At 38.7% G+C, this 23,870-nt stretch overlaps 1 protein-coding gene across 4 annotated transcripts in view; it reads right to left on the bottom strand.

The window, feature by feature from the left end:
• Nucleotides 1-13,556: 13,556 nt before the first annotated feature.
• The window catches only part of PCGF5 (polycomb group ring finger 5), a 117,125-nt gene continuing 106,811 nt past the window's right edge, over nucleotides 13,557-23,870 (bottom strand). For all 4 annotated transcript variants that reach the window (XM_069019656.1, XM_069019660.1, XM_069019659.1 and 1 more), the window contains one exon: nucleotides 13,557-23,113. In XM_069019656.1, coding sequence (XP_068875757.1) covers nucleotides 23,066-23,113 — 48 coding nt within the window. In that variant the 3' untranslated portion in view covers nucleotides 13,557-23,065. The remainder of the gene's footprint in view (nucleotides 23,114-23,870) is intronic.

Genomic DNA, 23,870 nt, shown 5'->3' with positions numbered 1-23,870 from the left:
GAACACATTCAAAAGGAGAGAAGGGTGTTCTTCCAGGATAAGTGGTTGCCTTGGAAATAGGACACATGGATTCGAATTCTCTCGAGTTGAGAAGAGAACCAAATGTAAAGCCCCTGCTTCATCTGCAAGGACAGTAACCACCCACTGCCATGGGGAAGGTGCACCTCTGAGACATTCAGCGAGCTGTAGCCCACTCTTTGAAGAAATGGACCATGGAAGTGTCCTCAGGAGCCAGGACCAGGCTTCTGCAAGAAGGCTTTCCCCTGAAGCTTGAAGCCTGTAGTAGGACATTTTACTCAGGTTATCATCCAGGCAACTTCTTGCTGAGCATACAGACTTTGCATGACTCTTTCCTCAGGCTTTCTGACTGCTAATCTGTCAGGGAGAGAAGAAAAAAATCAGTGATTTTGCCTAAAAATTGGTATGATAATAATGATGCTTTCTGGATTGAGCCAGTAGGTACAAGTTCAAGTGAAATGGTCTTATACTGATTTAGCTGGGGTTTTTTTTGGCTGAAAAATGCTTTCCCTCATAGCTTCTTTTCAAGCAAAGTTAGCATTAGGTCTGGGTTATTTACAGCTAGTCAAACTGCAAAAAGGTTGTCTCAGGGCATGATCTTTCTGAAAAAATGCCAAGACATTCACAAGCTGGACATAGATCATTTGTTGAGTGTTTTAGGGTATTGTGAAGGTGTCAAATGAAGACCACTTCAGGCATCCATAGCAAAGGCCCAGGAGCCAGCGGGACTGTGACCCTGCCCAACCTTGAAGCTGTACTGTCTTGTGTGCTGAAGATCAAAGGCAACAGAAATAACAATTATCATGTTACATCATGCTGTTCCGATAAACAAATGCACATATTTTCACTTCAGCTTTTCCTGTGCTTTAAGAAAAGTGCAGTTCTAAAAACAAACCCCAAGAGACTATGAATTAAACTGTGTATGTCCAAAAGCCAAGCCTGTTATGTTTTGCTACTTTTAGTTAGTTAACATGAAGAGGATTTTTAGGAGTTCAACATACCACTGCTGTCCTGCAACAATATTTCACAGTGTAGTAAGAGAAGCTGTCTTATTTTTCTTCTTGGTCCAGAGTGAATAATTCAGCACTACATGTTTCATAGTCTGAGTCATAAATGTTGAAATTGATTACACAGAGGCATTGGAGCAGTTTCTCATTTTGCTTGCTTAAAGAACCAGTGAAATTCATTGAGACATAAAACTCAGGCTTCTAACTTGAGGCTTTTTATTTCCCCCCACCACTGTCAGGACAGCAACTCCAAGGGCACAGTACATGTTCAGAAATCACAAGAGCACTTAAAACCTCCAAAATTCTGAGAAGGGTATATATGAGGAACATTGCTTAATCTGGCTTGCTTCTAGCAGTGAACAGGTATTACCAGTACAGAGGTACGTGCTAATTCTCAGTACTGTGTAACCTCAGTGGCTGTCCCTGTTCCTCTGCCGACAAGGAATTTTACTATTTAACAAAGTTTCTGTTTACTGAAATTACTCTTTAACCCTCTAGCACCCCTTTTGATACCAGAAGAATGCAACTGGATCCTCCCAACCCCATCTGCCCCAGGACAAACAAACCCACGCTCCTTTGCCTCTTTTCTCCTCTGTCATATGCTCAGCCTCCTCCTCACACCCCCATTTTAATGGCTTGCCATTGAATTAATATATTTGTCAATAACAGCACTTGATTAAGAAGAAATATATATTAATAGTCTCCCTACCAGGAGTAAGCCCAAATACACCAGAATGCAAGACATTAAAGCCTCGTTTTTTTCAAAAAAGATGGGATTTTGCTTCTTGCCTATGGAACCAGTTGTGGTCCACTCTACAAGAGTCATTTGAGCCCCTGTTGACAACTGGACAGAGCTGGAGCAAATCTATTACAGTAAATGCAGCGACTCCAGAACTGTTTGATGTTGCACTTCAAACAGGTATAACTGACCTGATCCTTTACACCAAATCCAACACAAAGCAGATCAGTGTTTGCTATTGTGGTATGGAGATCAGAACTGACACTTGTTGGACTCCCCCAAGACACTCCCAGTGGAAGAACTCCCTAACATATAACTAGAGTCTAACAGAAAGGGTACAGCTAAAGGTAACATGGCTGGCATGAAAAAGGCACTACCAACACCACTTTCAATTCTGAATATGCTACCTCTGGTAAAAAAGTCAGTGGCAGACTAGGACATGCTGCCCCATTTAAACAATTGAGTTACATTACACTCAGTAGTGCAGATCTTCATCCACCTGTAAGGGCTATGAAAACTTTTATTGCAATGCTTAATTATTTTCTCCTCTGCAAGCTGATGGAGGCTCTGGGGCAGATCAAGGGAGCTGATGGAACAACCTCAGCAGCCCATTCATTAGACTTCCTGTATGACCTGGACTGGGCAGGATTTTCTGCACAGAATGTTCCTCTTTCCCAGCCTCACAGGGCAAATTAGAGTACATCCAATTAAGATACAGAGAAAACTTCAGTTAGAAGGAAATAACCTAATTCATATTTCTCTGGGACATGAGCGTGATACATCCATCTTTATTAAAGCAAACAGAACAAGGATAAAAACACTTCGCAGTCCAGGGACAGAAAACAACCCTTACTGTAAACAGAGGGTTTAAATATTATTCTTAGAAGGATTATCTTTTAAAGAGTTGCCAAAATGTTCATTGGCCAGAGCTAGTGCCCTCTGACTTGTAGGAAGTTGTATTTTTTAAAATGTTTTGTCTTTGTGATAACCTTAGGAAGGGCCATTGCACACCTCAATGCAGTCTTATTGCTCATTCTGTGCTTGTTTCACACCTTGCAGCCCTCCCTTTGTTGGGGGTATTTACAGCACCGTATTTCAGTACTGCTCTGATCAACTGATCCCCCATAAAAACATTTGGAATTAGAATCATGGAATTGTTTAGGTTAGAAAAGACCTTTAAGATCATAAAATCCAGCAGTTACCCTAACACTGCTAAGTCCACCACTAAACCATGTCCCCAAGTGCCACATCTACACCTCGTAAATACCTCCAGGGACAGAGACTCAAATGCTTCCGTGGTCAGTCTGTTCTAATGTGTGACAACACTTTCCACGGAGAAATGTTTGCTAATATCCAACCTAAACTTCCCCCAGTGTAACTTGAATCCTGTCACTAGTTGCCTGGGAGAAGAGGCTGATCCCCATCTTGCCATAATCTCCTTTCAAGCAGTTGTAGAAAGCAGGAAGGTCTACCCTGAGCCTCCTCCAGGCTAAACACACCCAGCTCTCTCAGCTGCTCCAGACCCTTCACCAGCTTTGTTGCACTTCTTTGGACACACTCCAGCACCTCAAACTCCTTCTTGCAGTGAGGGGCCCAAAACTGGACACAGGATTCGAGGTTCAGCCTCATCAGTGCCGAGTACAGAGACTTACATCTCTGAAAAATCATACAGCAAAACCACTCCAGAGAGAAGAATTTTCAGGTGGGCTACATAACACTCATTGTCACGGATGAGACTTGGGAATTTCATGGAGAGGAGCACAGGCACGAGGCAGTGCCCATCAAGAGGGAAGGGGAGGGCGGGTGCTGCCAGTGGGGCACTGCCAAACCACGCAGTCTCTCCTGGCGCAGTGAATCTGCTTTGCAAAGCCCCAGATACTCAGAGGGCTTGCTTTGCTTGCTGCATGCTTTATTACCCGTGTTAGAGAAGTGGTGGGGAGGGATTTGCAGTGAGAACGAGTAAGACTGTTGTAAACCTTTTATACCTTCCACCCAAGGCCTCGAGGCATTTCCCAGCTGCCGGTGTCCCCTCGGGGCTGCCGGGACGCGTCCGTCTGAGCGGAGCGGCTCCCCCGGCGCTTCCCTGCACACGCCTCTGGTGCTGAGCTGGTTTGGCTTTAGCTCTGGCAGGGAGCACTTCAGTTGCATCAGTGCAGAGTTATTCTGTTCCAGGGGCAGCCTCCCAGGCTAAAGCGAGAGTTTTAAAAAGCTTACTCAGTAAATATCAGATTTCATATTGTTTCATCTACCACTTCCCACCCCAGTCTCAAGGCGAAGGACAAAAGCAATAATTTAACTTCACATCAATTTGCTGCTGGTCTCCTCTACCCTTCCCCAAGATTTCCAAATAACAAGCATTACCATTTCCCTAGCAGGCACTCCAAGCCCACAGCGACATAAAAGCCAAGTGAGGCCACGGCATCTCTTCAGGAACACAAGAGGAAATGAGACCCAAGACACCCACAAACTGGTAGAAAGTAGAAACTGTTTCAATCTGCTCCTGGGTTTGAAGAGTCAGCTGCCAGGACAAAAGACTGTGGAAAATGTTCTCTTACAAAGACTCACAGTAAATGAGAGAGGTCAGCAGTGAGAAAGCTACTAAAGAGACAGTAACTGTAGCTAATTAGATGGGCTGCTGCCTGGCTGTCTGAAACCTAAGGATTTGCCCGTGAGGTATTTTAAGTTTTTAGGGCCTTCCCACCCTTGTGTAGTATGCTGAAGTAGTTCATGCAACAAAAAGATTGCTTCTTTTCCCTTTCTTTTATTGTTAACGCCTTAAATACATCATTGTGTTCTCTTCTTTTTTTTTTTTTTTTTTTAGAAAAAGCAGGTGAAGGTAGGTAAAAGATAGAGCTGCAAAACCTTGCACACTCAGCATTAATGTGAACTTAAACATATTTTGCTGGTAGGCAATTATTTCTGTACAAATTTTTTCACTAGAAGAAATTTTAGCATTTGGAATGCCCAGTTACAATATTTTCCTAACGCATTCTTAGTTAAAAAATTTTAAAAAATCCTATTAGGGTCATTTAAACTTGTCATATCCAAGTCAGCATCCATCTTTGTTGCTTAGTACATCTCTGTTCTTTCCCTGCTGGAGATAAGCTGGGGGATTTGCATGCTGTTTCTCACTGACTCATTTTCCAAATATGGCCATTTAACAAATATTATTTCTGCAGGCAGCCATCCCCTTCAGAGCCTTCATAAAGGAAATTACTCAATCAATAAAGTTAATTTTCCCTCCCCCCTGAAGCAGCCACCCACCTCAGCAGATGTTCAGAAACAGACTAAAACAAAGCAGGAAACCTACTCAGATCCAAACATCTCTTACCAATGTCCTCCTGCAGCTAAGGTTGAAATTAATACTTTATCTATACTAGGAAGCAATGCAAAGAGCAAGACCGTGTTCTGCTTCTTTAATTAGCTGACTGAAAGATTAATAAAAGAGTGATGAGCTCTGGTCCATTCTCACTATGTTTAGAGTCAACCCACTTCTACAAGAAATGCTGCTTTCATGTTGAAACAAATTTGAAGTTGACATTAAGTCCTACTAATGATAAAGCCCAGTGATGTGCACAGCACAAAAGTGGGACAGAAGGAACCAGTTCCACTGCCTACTTTCATCCCAGGAGGAGGTCTGCATTGGAAAGCAAGAAGAGACTCGTCTGGAGAGCCCAAGGAAACCCTGCAGCTTATGGATACTGCTGGGGAGACTCCCAAAACCACTTGAGTAGGGTCTGTTTTTGCAAACCTGTGGGAAGTAATAAACAATAACATTGACCACAGGAAGAAAATGCACGACAGCACCCGCTTTACTTCTCTTCTGGTTTGAGTAAGAAACATGAAATTCAGTATTGTATATACTAAAAAGGGGACCTTGGGATCTAATCTACTCTGCTTTATGTGAACCTGATGGTCATGGAGAAAGTTCAGACTTAAACTGAGAAAGTTCAGAATTAGGTTCTCCTTGTCTTACCTTGTCCAAATTCTTGCCACATGCAATCTCTCTGAACACGTTGGCAAAGGCAGCACAGAAGTTGGCCCCAGTTTAAATTTCTGTGCAAATCACACTTAGGTAGAAGGGACACAGATTTAGTGAGTGCATTAGCTGGTCTTATATAAAGTTTGGAAGAAAATAGAAAAATGAAGGTTTCAATTTAATGTTTAAGAAAAAACAAAAAAGACAGGTGCTCTCAGGAATAATAGCAAGACAACTTGTTAACAGCTGAAGCAGGTCTCCACACAGGCAGGAGGCTCGGGGAGGAAAAAAAAAAAGAGCACCCAGTTAAGGACAAGAGGATTTCATGGGTGAAACATGCATCAGAAATTACTCAGAAATGCAATATCAATGTAAAGCATTTCTCTTTGAAGTATGTAAATCATAATGTATGGAAGGTATGAAGGAACTGGGACCATCAAGTGTCAGTCTATGATATGAACGAAAACCAAGAGAGAAACACTTTGAATAGTTATTGGAGAGAGAATGAAAGAAGAAACTGATTTATCTACCTAGTATTTAGCAAGATATTAGATTAATATAATACATTCTTAACAGAGTACTGCCAGTCAATGCACTTATAGAACAGATCTACTCACATACCTAGAACAACCCTCCTGTCTCTGCAACATCAAGAGTCTCACTACCACGGGAACAGCATGGCACTATTTATGTTACAGGTGTCACCAGTTAGAGACAAAATTAGCCCATCTCCCAGAGTTTATCTCCTGGGAATCTTCTGAGCTGGAAGGCATAGGGGGAGGCAAATCAGCTTGCCCCATGATCCAGGGTAGGGCTGGGTGGGGGATGCTGCAGATGTCCTGGGAACCTGCCTGTGAGTTTGTGCCACCTCATGCAGGTGGGATGGGAATTTTCCAGAGTATGGGCTACTGGGGCAGGATATCCCATGCTCTGAATGTTGGGCTAATAAGGAAGTGTTTGAGTCCTAAGAGAGCTTTGCATTCGGACCTTAGCAACCACACATACCTGTGGCTATTCCGCAATTTCCATCCTGCTGACACAACAGGCACTGGGAGAGCTGATTGCAAAGAAATTAACCCCTGTAATTTCAAGCAGAGCTCTTGCTGTTAAAAGGACAGAGGCAGGTTAATGATGAACAGAGGAAAATCTTCTCTAAGAAGATCTGATAAGTCAGTACCTGATTTGATAGGAGATCCAACCTGAAAGGATGGAAGCAGGTTAACACAATGCAGCTGGCTTCTTAGATGGGACTTCTGGGGTGAGAGCAAGCAGAACAGTCGCTGCTGCTGCTAAAATCATGGCAAAGCTTATGCCTTCACAAGCCTGTGGGCTGCTTCAACAGAATTGATAATAAAAGTTGGTGGGCAAAATCTTTCTGTGATTTAAACAGGTATCTGTGACATGTATCATATAATGAACTTAAAATGTGGAGGTCCAGCACATTCATACCTACAGCTCTGGAATATGAGTAACTCTTCTGCCTATTGCTGGGCAGCAGAGCACCAGGTCAACTTACCTTTATTTTTCTACATAACTACCTGGTATAAATGCTATCAGAAGAGTCCAGCTCCAGCTGTGTCACATATGGAAAAGAACAACGATTAAGGATATTGCTAGAAATGTTTATCACATAGGAGCCTACAGCCGCAGAGTGGTGTTTGGTGTGTCATCCCGCCTGGGCATGGAGTCACTGCTTTACTAACACCAAGCTCCTAAAGATCAGGGCTGATGACAGACTGCACACAGACAGAGTTTCCAGACCTTAAGATAACTCTCTACACCTCCTTCCCAGCAATTACATCTGATCTGCAGCAGCTGTCTCATGCATTTAAGCTCAGTTTCTATCTAACCACTGTAAAGGTAGTTACATTTACAGTTCAAAATCCTGACTTGGACACATCTGAGCCCAGGGAAAGGTTGCTCTGCACTGAGCACTAACAGCAGTAAATTATATGTTAACTGCTTAGAGCTCAACTATTGTCTTTTACAGGAAAAAGCCTATATATTAACGAACATGGAGAACATCTATAAAATCATTAGCAAGTTCTTTTTTTCTTTATTTCCTTGGCTTTTACTTTGGTATACTTAAGTTATTTTTTAAAAGTCTTTTGTAGTCTTTTCTATCTAATAAGACATTTTCCATTCACAGAACCCTCTTTCTTTTGCTGTAGTCATATTTATCATGTTTGTCATCTCTCCATGCCACTGAAGTTCTCCCAGTGTAAGGGGGCAGCCTTGCCTCTTGGTCTTCTGGTATTGAACTTTATCATTAAATTTAGAAAAATAAAATGCCTGGGGCTTTTGGAAAATTGTGAGAAGGTAATTTTTCTTTGAATGCAAAGCACAAAATCCACATGCATTCCACACTTTACTAAAGATCTGGGTGTGGTGAAAGCTAAACAAGCCTTGATCCATCTGATTCTGAAGAACAACTGAGGAACCTTTCCTCCCATTCCTTGGGGTGGACACCTGTGCTGGCTTTGTGTCCCACCCTGGAACCCAGGTCTTGCATACATCCACATTGCTGAGAGCAATCAGCTGTGTGCTTGGTTGCTGCTCCCCATTCTTACTCAGAATTGCTTCAGCATCTGGGTGTTGCTGTCAAGCTCAGGTTTTTATGGAAATCAGAGAAAAACATACCACCTCCCTTTGTGAGTTTTGCAGAAGCACAAGCGGAGCCTCTTAAAGTGTTGCTTGGAAGGGATCAGTGACATTTTAAGCATTCTTAATGCAGCATTCATTGATCATCATTCTAAATATTACTGATGCATGAAGAGACAGAGATTCAGTTCAGCTTCGGTTCCTCAATTAAAAATGTGTATGTGCCTTGTGGTCTGCTGCAGTAGAGATGCTTGTACCTGTAGGCTTTTAGAGATGTTTATAATTGATCCTGTGCTGAAGTGGAAGAAAACACATTTGACTTACAGAGTCAATGGAAATAATCCTCTGTGAGGACTACATTTGGATGAGTTCTCTGAGCAGCAGGCAACAACCCATGATGCTTTTGCTCTTGGGACATACTATCTTTTCTTAGAAGCTATTAATAGTATGAAGCACTGTCTAATGCTTACTTTCCCACAGAAATCTTTGATTTGTGTTCACAACTGCACATTCCTTACCACATTACCTTCCTTACCACTATTCTTATTCCAGTGGTTGCTTGTGGGCAAATGAAAGAAGAGTAGATGATAAAGCTCTGGACAAGAGGTGGTTTTCCTTCCCCATGACCTATGCTCCCAAAGAGTTTAGCAACAAGAAAGCTGTGAATCCACAGCCACAGTGTCAAGCTGATGGCCACACCAACAAGTCTCCTGTTTTCTGCCAGAACTTCTGCCTGCAGCTCTATAGAAAGGCTCTAGGATGCTTTTCTACTGTTTCCCAAGGTCAAGCTCTTTGCTAACTCTTAATGTCAGGCTGCAAACAGCAGCTGGAACTAAGTCTATGCTTCCTAGTAGTAAAATGTGAGGACATTTAGAAAATACAGTTGATCTGCTGGCTATGTACTTTAGCCTGGCAGCAGTTAAAGAATATGGTTGGTATTGAAAACGTTTATTGGTGAAAGGTCACATACAGTATTTTCTATACAAACCACGGGCAGACACCTTGTCTACAGTGAAGTGTGGTGTACAGGCAGTCTGGTTGGCAGTGACCTGAGCTGCACAAGGGCTCAAAGCCCACAGCCACTGCCTCTCTGCTGCCAGTTTCCTTGCACAGAGCTGCAAATAACGCAAAGGGTGCTCACCAATGCAGCTCTGGAGCTTGTGCTCAGCTGGTTGGCTCACTACTGCTCCGTGGCTGCTCGGCGCACCCTTGTGTCGGTGTGCTGAGCAATTTCCTCCACATGGTGCTCTCTGTGATGTTACATCTCTGGAAATTCTTGTCCTCACATTGAGAGAGATAAGAACTACAAGAGCTGAAGACTGAATTTCTTATGGGCTATTCAAATTTGGTTTTAGCCAGTGTCCTCTTGTAACTAGCAGTAGATGACATCAGAAAGAAAATTGCTGTACAGCCCTCTTCCTTAGAAAGACAAGCAGGGTCTCCTATCACACCCACCCCCTTCTCAAAATCTAGAAGAAGGAACAAGGAATTCAGAATAATTTAGCTTCTTGTCAGCTTCTTTAAGCAGTGATTATTGTAGTTTCCCCATGCTGGGAATTGAGAATATATTAAGGCTCATAGGGATAAAGCATTTTACTCTGATTTTTTTTACCCCTGAGAATTTGTTTGCCATAGAATAGTCTTGGCCAGGAGCTGCAGGCAGAAATCAGTGTTTTGAGGCTGAATGCAGATGGCAGGCAGTTCACTGTGCAGTCACTGAAAGGGTTTACCAGCACTTTTCTCCAAAGTCAGGGAACAGACCTGAATATATTTAGGTGTGAATTCTGATTTCACATTACTGTTACCTTGAACACTTCTCTTGCACTTGAATTACTTTCTTGGGCTGAGTTGCTCTATTCTGCTTTTACCTATGGCCCCATTGCCATGGCAAAGTCACTCCTGCATGTGTATGTTTTAATTACATAACCTACAATGCACTTTGGATTCCTTTGAAATGGTAAACATCTCTTCTCCAAGTGATTTTCTTGTTTTAAATACAACCTGTACAACAAATGGAGAACATGCTACAGGCAGGCCAATTTGTATTTCTACAACAGGATCACTAAAAACCTATGTACACGTCTTGCATGTTACACGTTGAGTATTCTTTCAGCACATGCCTTTATAGGATCAGGCATCTACGTAACACGTGTTTGGTTTCATGCTGTTATTATGATGTGACATAACAACTTGTTTTTATAGCAAGTATAGAAAATTAAACTATAGCAGCCCTGGGCTGAAAACAACAGTGCAGATTTTTTCCTTCATAGTATCACTTCTCTAAATAAGCTATCGCATTATTTATGTATTTATTTTATTTATGTATTAAGAATTTTGATTAGCAAAAATTTTTGATTTTATATGTTTCTGAATACTTTTTTAAGAAGTCAAATTACATGGGTAATGCTCTGAACATGTACATCCATCCATGCAAAGTATTAGCCAGAGTGCCCTTTAATAGCAATTTTTCCAAATAAAGCTTAAAAACCAAGTTGCATATTGCTTACCTCGAGCACTGTGGTAAGTTTTTTTGGTTATTTATAAGGTACTCCAGAAACACCTTTTCAGTCTAAGAAGAAAGATTCTGGCAATCAGCAGAACATGGAAAGAGGGGTAGGCAGAGTGCTGCAGGTTACAGCACTATTCAGCAGTACAGATCCATGCCTTTTTTTTTCTCTTGTTCCAGGGATTTTGATTACCAGAGAGTAACAATCTGAGCTGAACACTTGGAGAAAGGGTCTGGAAGAAGTCGGTGTAATTGCTGTTTAACATTATAAAGCAATCCACACTGGAGATGAGGGCAGTACTCACAGAAGTACAGGTGCTATTCTGGATGCTGCTTGCTTCCAAGGGGTGCCTATTGGGAGTATATCCCTTTCTCTTTCCCTGTTTTTTGGTTTCAAATACAATCCACGAGTTCTCTGTGAGTACTAAGGTGCTTTACAAATCCAACATCATACTCTAGCAAAGCACAGGAGCAGCAGTGGACTTCCCTGAGCTCACTACTTAAGATGTTTAGAACTCCTGATGGGTGTAGCATAAGGACATGCGGAGCACACAGAGCACTCTCTATGTCTGCATCACTTCCAGCAGGTTATAGGGAGGAGCATGGGAATAAACACATTTTAGAAACTAGTCAAGACAAAATCGCACTACTTTGAGAAGGACATGGACAGAGAAATTAAAGGAGGAATACTGGCTAGTAACAAGTTCTGCTGGTTCTGGAGGTGTACTAGGACACTAAAATCTGGAGAGGCTGCTTGTATGCAGCAGGACTGGAAGTCTTCAGGGGCATGGGACGCATACATATGCAAAAGGATGACATTCAATCCAAGGAATTTAAAGTGTCTCCAAAACTGGTACTAAGTACAGCTTTTCTTAAGTTCCTTTTTGTAATTATTTTCCATATCTAGAAGTGCATTTACTGTCATTATTTGTGTACTACAGGAAAGGACAGAACATTACCTATAAATACTTTAGAACAGAGAGGGTGGTTTTGCATATAAGAATGTTTTCTTTTCCTGTGTGAGTTTAATGGGATAGATGCCAATGCTTTTATGAATTATGAATGCAGCAGTCTTCTTTCCAAATGAAGATGCTGGAAGTGTGCCACTGGAATGAGGTGCTCATATTACATACTGCCAGCAAATTTCTGTTGCTTTAATGAAACCTAAATTACTAAAGCATTTTTCTTCTGAAAAACATTACTCTTGCCTATAATGACGTTGCATTGCATTTTCTCCTCTAGAATAAAAGAGGAAAGAATAATTAGGGTAGAAAGCAATGTGAATCACAGTTCTAACAGGGAAATTCATGTGCTACACCCCTGATGTAAACAGCTGTTTGTATGCCACCTACCCTCCTCCTTCAATAAAACATAATCCAGCTTTATGACTTATCAGGCATTCGTTACTATTCTTATGCATAGGGTTCCCCCCCCCCCAATGATTCTCGTTTTAGCTACCTGAAACAAAGTAATTATTTAGAATAATTTAATCACTGCATTTTAAATGGAAATCTTGCTTGAGGAAATTCGTTCCCTATTTAGGAGCAGAATTTTGCACTTATATACAATTCAATTTCTATTAAATAAAGAATGTAATGACATTATGTAAAGTCAGAGGGTTTTTTCACTGAGTGACCTTAAGTCTCAAGAACACTTTAAGAAGAAGGGAAAGTATTAGTTTATGACCTTTGACAAATCTGGAGGTCAAATACCCCACATGAAAAAGGTTCAGAGAAAGCCATTGAGGCTGCAGTGCTTCATCTGCACAGGTTACAGAGCAGCCAGTAGTGCCACAGCTGCTCTTAGCCTGTTAACAGCCAATTACAACGTAACTAACAAATCCTATTAAATCATATGTATTAACTGCAATGTGCTACACATACCTTCACATTTTGTGCTCACAAGCGATTGGGGTTTTTTCTGCTAACATGTAGAAGGATTTTACAAGAGGATACAAAATGTTCTTTGTCTCAGATCATTTTAGTTCAATCAGCAATCCTTTCTATTATTTCCAAATCTGAGCCACATCTCAGAGCTTGTGTGGTGGTATTGCAGGTTTTGTAGGAGCATCTCAGACAAAAGGTGCAAGTTCTCTTGAATAACAGGGCTCTCTCCGCTGTTTTTCTTTGCAGTAACTCAGTATATAGTATGAATAACATTACTTCACACCAAGGGCTCAGTTGTAATGGTATCCCCTAGCTTCCAATTTGCATGCACATTTATTTTACACTTCCTTAGACTTAAAACAACTCAACAATATAATAAAGGTTAAGTGCATAGAATAATAAATACTACTGAAACCATATTAACTCAGAAAAATATCAAAAAGGGAGAGAACAAAAAGCAGTGAAATTAGGTTAAAACATAAACTTGCAGAAGCTCTATGGGATTGTTTTTTTTTAAAAAGCCTCAAGCACACAGTCACACTGTAACTCACCTGGTTATATTTCACAAATGGGGTGCCAAGCCCAACAACTTTAACGTTAAGCAGAACTCTGCACCCTTGAAAAATAATGGTAGCACTCCATGACATTAACTAGAACAAAATCAGGCCTTCTGAGTACCTTCTGTTTTTTTCTATAATGCATAACATTACTGCATTGTGTTTTCTACTTGCATTTCTGTGAGTTGACAATATGCTTGCACGATTAAGATATAAAGCTAACAAATGTCTGAATTCAAATATTATTACAAACTAGAGAGAAGTCAGATAAAACCAGAGATTTTTTTATTGCACAAAATAAATTATATAGAAACAATGCAACAAAACAACTCGTATTGTAGGCTGCACAACAGATGTTACAACATGAATATATTTATTGCTTTGAGAAAGGAGCAATTCAGTGCTAGTAAGCAGATTAGTTATACTTCTTGCTCATCTAGATTTTTCATAAAATTAATCCAACTGGGCTAGAGGCATCTTGCAGCATACAGGTCAAGCCAAATTGTCATTTGTTATCAACCACTATAAAGGTGCTGTAAACCTTCTTGACATTAGCATGAAACATGTAATTTAACATCACCAGTACTGAGCCATACAGGTAGTTCACTGTTAGAAATATCATTACATACCTGATACATTTATACACAAGATTCTAGAGGCCCATTTACAGGGTTTGCATCAGCTGTTGTTTCAAAATAAATCTTACTTACAAATGTTGATGCAGATTTGAACAGGCTTCACTCTACATCAACAGGCACGACCATGGGGTTTTGCCAAAAAACCCCCAAGTACCAGCACTTCCCCTCCCTAAATGCAAAATTGATCACTAGTGCTGATTCAGTTATAAGTGTCTCATTTTTTTTAGGGCCACAATCAGATTCTAGATTAAAAAACTCCCCACATTCCTTTGGTAGAACTGGGTGAAATTTACAGTGCTTTTTAAGGTACTTAAAAACACAACATATTTGGTTCTTCAAAAGATACAAGCCTGCAGTACTGATATTGCACTCAGATCAAATGGATTTTGAACTGCTACTTTGTGGACCCTGAGATGTTGACCCTAATGAATTCCTACAGAAATTAGCTCTTAACAAAAATTATAAAAATGGGCAATGTTCATGTAATAAAACACATCAAATCCTGATCAACTGCAGATCTTTGTGAAGCATGAATGTAAATGAGAGAATGCCATTTCAAGTGTTCATAATCTCAGTCAAATTCTCCCCAAATTAGTCAAGGACACAAGTATTTACTCAGTTGAGTTCCTACCAATGAATTCTACTGCTAGTGTACACACTCATTATTGCAGAACTTACTTATGAGAAGGTTAATATGATAAGAGTAAATTTAAACAATATTAGTCACCCACGAAAGGAAATTAAGTGAGGAAGTGGGAAGTCTGGCTCATTTCAAGTCTCAGCTACAAGGATAATTATGGAAAGTCACTCCACTGAGGTCAAGCTGAAGAACTTAACTGAGCATCAGACCCACGGAGTAGATCCCTGTAGAATCCCACTGAAATGAGCAAAGAGATTTTGGATTATACACTAATAACTACAAACAAATATGGTTGCCATTCTTTAATAACATTATTTACTCTTTTTTTTCTTCCCTGAAACTGTGTTAATGCATTATGATGAATCAAAATACAGTTGAAAGTAAGGTTTCAAATAGCTGCAAAATATTACAAGAAGTGAATGATTCTGAATTTAAAAAATAGTATTTGTACAAATTCTCAGAAACTTTAGTGATGCAATCATGTTCCACACATATACCCAGCAGCAGTTTCCTTTGAAGGAAGATAAGTATTAAACTTGACTAATCTTGCATACTTTTTCATCCAGGGGACTATTAGTTAAATACTTTACGTAAAATCCTGTCATCTTATAAAAATGTTAGTAAGCATAGCAAGATTCAACTAAACAACCAGATATACCCTGAAATGTCCTTTGAAACACATGCACCACAAAAAAGGGTTAGCATTTTTTATACTTATTACGAAGTAGAAAAGTTGTAAGGCAGGATGAAGCTAATATCGAAGATGAAGAACAGCACCACTAGCCTGTGTTTTACCATTGCTTTCTGATCAGACACAGAATATATTATCATAGTCAGATACAACTGATTAAGGTGAGAAATGCATTTAGCCCAGCTGTACTAACTATACAGCTTCACACAGAATAAACATTCCATAAATCATCAGAAAATGCATTTGAGCACAAAAAATAAAAATATGTAAGTGACTCTCTAAGCAGCATTTTGTTTTCTTTTTTTTCCCAAAACATTAACATAGATAGATATTGGACTGATTAAATATCTACAAGTGCTTTTCCTTTACAAAAATACATATATTCTTAATAGTAGGATAGACTGTCATTAACAATGACCTGTGTTTTTTTTTCACTTCAATTTGAATGATTTATAAGCTAAATTTTACAACCACAAAAAGGTTTATTTGTAATAGGATGTTATCACTTTTGACAAAAAGCTTAAAACATTTTATATTTTAAAACAAATTAGCAACTTAAGATCACAATGTGTTCTATGAGCTCCTAAGTACTGTGAGGGCTGCTTTATTAAAAACTGGTAACTACTGATCAAATGCAAGGAAGCATTAGAACATTATTACTGCTCACCATAGGCTCCTTTCTTTTAACTTGGATCACAGCTTATATAAGGACACTTAGGCCCCAACACCCAAAAAAATCCATTGAGAGTAACTCTATATCATCTATTCAGTAGCCTGGAACATCCAACAATTCAGGCTTCGCATTAATTAAAAAAATGCAAAATACTTTCCTTTCAATAGTTAAGTCTGCAATAAGGGAAAAAATGATGCATTGCTTCATGTTGATGCTAAGAAGCTTCTAATTGAGAAAAAAAAATATGTTCAGTAAGTATTTAGAATGAAATCTTTCAGCCAGCAAAATAATTAAATTGACCTATTACTTTCCAGTTTAGTTAATCACTATCCTGGAAAAGGAAATCAAGATAATTTGGATTTTTTTATTCTCTCTGTTTTATACTGCACAAGTAAAATAATTACTTCTTGCTAATCAATGGTCTCATGTCAAGGACAGCAATGCCATTTGCTAAAAAAATAGCTATAAAAATCTGTAAAACATACTTAATATCTTCTCATTATCCTCCAAATCTGTCCTTTCCACCCTCCAAAATATCACTGAACTACAACTAGAAACCCCGAAAGTAGCTTGGTGACTATTTTGTGCTTTGGAAGGTTTACAGGATTGACAGCACACTGAGTATTTTGTTAGTTCACAGGCCAGGTATAGCAGACACATCAGTAAATGCAAGCCTTTGTGCTTTTCTTCAGGAACATGAGCTAGGACTCAGAGCTACTCTATGTCTGTTAACTCAAACTTTATGCTATTCCTGTTGTTTCTTTCCTTTTCTGATTTGTTTTGGAAACTGCAAGGTGTGCCTAACCCTTTAGCTTGGTGACACAGACAACTACCACTGGTTCAGTTCTGCTTGATTGACTCCAGGTGTACCTCTTGACCCCTCAGGCACTGCAGAAAAGTGTCAATGTCATATTCCAAGTCCATTTCTGGGTGGCGTTACCTTTGGTATTAAATAGGTCCCTTAAAACTATTAGGCAATCAGATTATCCATAAAAATAGTTTATTTTTTTAAAAAGCCTAAGTTTTTATGAACAAACTAAATATCTGACAACAAAGACTAATTTTAAACCAACTAGCATGTGATATTTTTCAGTAAAAATGGAGCATGTTTCATTTTACCACATCAAAATTCAGGAGACAACAGGAACAATATCTACTATACTCAATATAATACAAAACTGAATTTTAAGAGTAGAATACATCATAAAATATGTGACTTGCACTTTGACAATAAACATCTTCATTACAACTTCATTTGTAATAAAACCCTCAGTATGCTAAGTAGCAGCAAAAACATTTTACTGTGCAGCCACTTTGTATATTGTATAGTAACCTTCTCTCAACTCTTACTTTGCTTTACACTCACTGTCATGAGGAAAAAGGAAAATGCACAGTAGCTACTTCTGTTCACCTCATCCTGTCAACTGTCAACCATGCTAGAAACATTTCCTAAAAATACACGTAAAAGTTACTTCAAAGAAAAGTACCTAATGGTTCAAAAAAACATGAAAAGTCAAACCAATGCCTACTTTTGGTGAAAATTAATGTAACAGCAAAAAACTACCACTTATAGACATCTTTCATTCTAGAATTTCTCCTCCATCCTGAGCTTACAGAACTTGGTCTCCTTCTGCAAATACAAAAGATAACCTGGACACTTCTACTCGTGTATAGAGCTCCTCTGCTTCACTGCCCCACTCCAGAATTATAGAGACCTAAATTGCTTACTAGAGAATGAAACAACATCCTTACTCAGCTTTAGTGGAAAGCAACCTGAATGCAAAAGATTTATGGCACATACCTTGGATGGAAGAATCTGTCAGGAATTCATTAATTAATCAATTGACTATTCTGGAATCTAAGGTTTTAATCTGACCTACAGACAGTGAAGACAGTAGGTAGAAAAGAAAATCAACAGGTAGATCTTCTTATGAAGAAAAATATATTAACATTACAAGATCATCATTTGAAGGACATTCCTGCAATGGATGTTTCAGCTGAGGTCTGAATGTCAGACAACCCCTATGTGCCAAAATTAGAGGTAAATGTGCAGTTGGAAGCTTTCACATTTCCTTTAGATGAATCAATCCCTTGGTGTCTTGGAATTCATCCTGGAACACACTCCAGTAGACTACAATCCCTCCTCAAACAAGTGCCTTTAGCTGAAACCCTTGTGGAAGCATGACCTTGCTCAAACTGGCTGCAAAGGATTGAAAATGCAGAACTGTGAAAACTTTGCTGAAATCCATGAGAGCTGCCTGATTAATGAAACCTGTCAGCTGATACCTCATGTGCAATTTTACTTTTATAAGTCCTAATGTTTTGACTTTTGGGTAGGAAATGGGGTGGGGTACAGGAATGGCGAAAAGACGTGCAAGAACTTAGAATTAATTACAGGAGGGAGGGTGCCTGTTGAGATATTTTAACTGAGAAAAGTAATAAAATAACAAAGCATGAAGTAAAATGAGAGGGGAATATGCAGCATGATACATGCATTTTTGTAGGAAGCAAAGAGATGCCTTAAATATGCCAGATTAAGAGAAGAAACTGGACCAAACTCTTGGATAAGGATGTTAAACCTTAATTGTCTTTGCAGTTTTCCAGGACAAAATTGACTTTGATCAGTGAATGTTATTAACCAGTATTTTATGTAGCCCCTCTATAATTTATTCCCAGTCTGTTTATTTTGAGACTTAAGACTGGTTTTGAACAGCTACCTGTTCTCTAGTATTTCTACCAGGCATAGTATCTGGCTGAGCTGGATGCTATGCCTTTTGTTGCAAGTCCTCTCAAGAATGATTTTTTGGGGGGAGTGAATAAATGCCTCTTGTCTTCAGTTATATGAAAATGTAAAAACACCCACAAACAATACAACTCAGTGATTAGTTCAATTAAAAGGACTATGCTATGGCCTGTTTTGTTATTTGAGAAAGCATCAGAGAAGGAAAAATTTTTACTTCTCTCACAAAGTCATGTATAACAGCTACACATGGGAGAGATGAGATGAAACTCGGGACCGCTACTTTGTCTGTAGTAAGAGCCTAGCTTATATCTAAATGGAATAGGATCAATCTTTTTTCTCCTGCAGATATACTAGAACTGTTTGTGATAACAGCAGAAAAGTCAAGTCAAATTGCTGAAACCTATGGAGAAAAAAAGACCAAGATCCAGAATTAAAGGGTTCCTCATGCAGAAAATGGAACATTTTCAACATAAAAGTACTTATTTTTATGTAGTTTCTACTGAGATAGGTGATTTTAATTTAAATTATCTAAAAGAACACATTTCTTTTTATCCTTTTTACTCATGAAAGCTTCTCAATACAGTATGCTTATGATATATTCTTGCTGAAAATATTAAGACCACAGATAAAATACAGATGCAAATATTACCCTGTCAAATGCAAATAATGGCCTTAAAAGGTATTCTGTATTAGTAATCAGGCACTTCACATTGTGTAACATTTTCAGTAAAGATTATACTTTTATAATTTTTTTCTGTGTAACTGCAAGCTAGCTGACTATGCACAACATACTTCTAGCACTGCATACTCCTAGGACCCAAATCCCCAAAGCTTTCATGTGAACAATACCTACTATAGTGATGAGTCACTTCAGTTATTGTAGCAATCTTACTTGGTATTTCATTTAAAAAAATCCTTCATAAGACTAGGCCCTTAGCTACCAGGAGTGTAGTAATGCATCATGGAAGATACATTTTTTGATTAATCATCTAATTCCATATTGTTTGAGATATTGCAGGATCTTGTTTCTAAATTCTAGCTTACGGCTTGTTACTAGATAAATGCAGCAACCAGCTATGCCCAACAAAAGGTTGTTTATGATTTTCATTAATGAGTTTTTCACTTCTAGGGAAAAAAACCCAAGCAGCACCAAATGTGCTAAATAAGAGACAGCAAGGTTAGGTAGTAGTGCAGAATTTTTTAGGTCCCTCTGCAGTTAGATACTGCTAATATGGGAAAGTCATAGAAACACAGTGGCAGCAACACTTATTTTATATTCCTATGCTTTACAAGCATGCAGTGGTGACACTTTGTCATGGAAATGCTCAGAAAGTGTGACTATCCAGGCATCTGCTCTAGCATGGCATATGGTGCAGTCTGAAGGGAATGCTTAGGTACTCATTTCACTTTACCCCATCTTTGGCACACAGGAATCTGCAGACGCATTATCATATTCCTATGGTGCTCAGATACTCTTAATTGGCACAAATGAATTAAATATGCGTATCTGTAGAGACATGGCACATATGTACTATATGAGAGAGAAATTTCCTGTAAAGAAGGCAATGCCTGTGTTACACAAGCTGCCCAGTTAAGATATGTATTTCACTGGCACTTCGCTTTTACAAAAACTATTAAACTATAGCAGCACTCAGGCACTGTGCCATCAAATCAGAAATGCATAAAGTGTAGGTGGTTAGTTCATATGCATTTAATGCCACCATTCGCAGCTGGGAACGTCAGTTCAGATCTGTCAGTATTTTCCATGCTTAAAATGAAGATCTGTCTTCTGTAATCTAGCTTTAACTTGCATCAAGAAAATACCAGGAATCAAAAGCAATGTCCAACTCTGATTGTGAAAATTCACGGTTCTCTAAATTATGAATACAGGAAGTTATCAAACAGTCAAAGAAAGCTTCTATTAGTTGCAATTCCAAAGCCAATGCAAAACAGTGCTGTTCCAAGGGTCCTGTTAGGTGGATGGATTAGAACTTACATGTTCCTGTCTTTTTAAAACAAGTCTGTTCAAATTTGTCAAAACAGCAAACACAATTGTTGAGAAAAAAATTGTGCCCTGAACCAGGCAGAAATTATCCTTAACCATCCTACCATTAGTTTTGTGATAAACTGAAACAGGTATTTTATGTCAAGCAAATCTACAGTGAAAATTCTGGTATAAAACCACGTGAAATATATAAAAACTGTAAGGTGTAATTTGTATGTGCATGTAAATATTTACAAATTATGTCCTATTTCTACTGTACAAAACAACTGTATGTACTAAAGAGAAGAATGATTTTTCAATCAGAAAGCATGCTCTGCTCTTCCAAGCTGCTCCGTGAGGAGGACCTCTATATATACAAAGAATCTATTTTTTCCCCAGAGACTCTGCAGAGAAAGGCCCTCCCTACTGGGAGTATCTTCCTTCTGTCAAGTAGCGCATCACAGACTGGGTGGGCAGAAGGATGTCTGCTCCCTGCAGCCAGCACGTGCACCCCTGCTCGTTTTTGGGCAAACCAGTGCCTGTATTGGCCAGCACGCTGTGCCTGCAGAAAGGGGCAGCAGCCTCTTCCTAAACGTTTTTCTTCCCCAGTTCCACTGGCATCTGCACAATATGTGCAACCTTGACCTGCAATGGCAGGGTTCCTAAACAGACTGCTACCGACAGCATCTTGATTTCTGCGTGTCATATGGGCTTTGGAGTGCAGTGGTAGAATTCAACCCAACTACATGTGATTCCTCGAGTCATCAGTGTTAGAACTCCTAACAACACTAAAGGGGCCAGATTTAATCCACAACATGCTTAGTCCTCCTAAGAACATACTATTGTACATGAACATAAACTTACAAAGGAATTACAGCCTTGCATCTATCTTTTATATTTGATCCCAAGAAAGAATTTTCACTTTGTCTATCTAAGAATGATCAGTTCACTCTACAGCAGCTTGTGAAAAATTGTTTTGATTCCTTTTTGCTGTATGCAAAAGGCATAAAGAAAGTAAATAGATATCTACAACACTAGCAGGCATGTACTAAGTAGAAATTACGTAATGAGACTGAACTATAAGTATCTCCAGAGAATCTGATCAGAAAAACTCAACTGACTTTTAAGCAAAGACAACGGAAGACAGAAAACATACGCATTGCTATGCTCCCTGCAACATTACCAAAACCCCAGCATCCCATACTAGAACCATTATGCTTGCAATACTTAAGGCAACAATCACTTTCTATCCAGCACTACCAGGTCTTATGAAAAAAAAGGTGACCTGAACAATTATTTTGGTCAGACTGCTTATCTTCAGTATTGCATTACCTCTAATTTTATGGAAATAGCTTTATGACATTACTTTAACTAATGAAAATTTCTGTAATGAATTCTAAACTCCAGATAGTCACAAGAGACACAGTATGTAATTAAAGCTATATATTATTTTTGTCTTAGCATATTATAGACCTCTATTCAATCTTAAAAGGAAATGTTTACTATGAAAAGTAGTAATTATGTAAAATTTTGCCTTGGTCATAATTTTGTAGTGGAATTTATTTGTTCCATATACATTTAAATTATTTTAGCTTCATTGTTATGGAGGTTTTATTAGAAGAAATGTAATCTGACCAGAAGCTATTTTTCCAAAAATAGCTAGTATCCCATATTCCAAACTTTAGGGAAACCATCAGAAAGTGCAATCACAAAGGCTGCAATGCTTTTAAGCAGTATTAGCAATTTAGAAGATTTAAAATCACTATTTTGAATTATCATGTTCTACACCTCTTGTTCAGTGTAATTAATCTTCATTCACTGCAAAAGGACTGTTGCACACTCATGAGTGAGCTATACCTGGACCCATGAGAACCTTATCAAGGAAAAGGTAGTGGCCCAATCACCACTTTTCTAAATATATTTTCTATACAAAATATTGTCAAGGTATAATCCTTAGTTATTTGTACAGTACTCTATGATTTAAACAACAATATTCAGTAAAATAGTTAAGTGTGTGAAACTGCAACACCACATGAATGAGCACTCTGCCATTTTGCTAGTGTAATCAATATTAGGACCAGAAAAATTTTCTAACACGCAAGCAAAAATATTCCATAGTTTTTGAGTCTTGACTGTACACTTCATGATTTTGGCTATGATTTGCAGCACACTCTTAAGATACACAAATATCTTATGCACATTTCAGTAGCAGAATGGCACTTGGCTTGCTCTAATAGAAACAACAGAGATGCAACTGACAATTTTAAGAAAGACAATGTCCTTATTTGCATGCTGAAATTCTGGCTGTGTCCCCCCAATCCAGGCACATCCATTCATTGTGCAATCTGTCGATGGGTAAACAAATAGTGCAGGATTCATCTCAGTGGGATCTGGCCCTTTGGTCTAACCGAAGTCAATTCTAGGTCGATACTGAAGTACCATAGGATAAGACTGAAAACAAAAGCAAGGGAAAAACAACAACAAAAACAGACAAGAAAACATGAAGACATGATTCATAAACAATACAAAGAAAATGCAATTAAAGACTACTTTAAGAATAGCCAGACCTTATCTCTAAGACAGATGTATACGACAATTTATATGAAATAATCCCATACATTGTAACAGTTAAATCCATCCCTGTACTTCAAAAATCTATTAGGTATTTGTCACTGATACACAATTTCTGTATCTGCTTTTATATGTTTCAATATTTATGGTTTTTTACTTTTATACTTGGGAGTGCTCAAACAAGTCTTATTTCTGTGTTGCTGTGTTTTATAAAAAGCAATCTTGACATTTTATACTTTCTAAATCAAAGTATATTTACAGGTGATGTACTTTGAAATTTATATACAGAGGTTCCATAGCTAAACTATAAAAAAAGGTCATACTGCTGTCAGCTGGTTTTCTGAGAGATGAGGGCTACCTTCTCCCTCAAATCCAAACTCCTTAGCCTCAGATTTAGTGATAAATTTTAATTAATTCCTACTGAGAGAAAAAAAAAAAAAAAAGAAAGGCAAATCAGCTTCTTGGATCCCTAAATTGGACAAAACTGTTGTGGAATGGAAGGCAAGAGTGGATGGGTTTCCCAAAAGGGCTGCAGAATACCTGGGTGCTTGTTGCTCAAACTGTTGTTTTACACAATCTCTTATTTTTCAGTCTGTCAGCATTTCATTTAAGTCGCAAGTTTTCCTCTTAACTTCAT

This window comes from Aphelocoma coerulescens, chromosome 6 (assembly GCF_041296385.1).
Source record: "Aphelocoma coerulescens isolate FSJ_1873_10779 chromosome 6, UR_Acoe_1.0, whole genome shotgun sequence".
Lineage (NCBI taxonomy): Eukaryota > Metazoa > Chordata > Aves > Passeriformes > Corvidae > Aphelocoma > Aphelocoma coerulescens.
The sequence above is the reverse complement of the archived record's forward strand: the minus strand, read 5'-3'. Positions and strand labels throughout refer to the sequence as shown.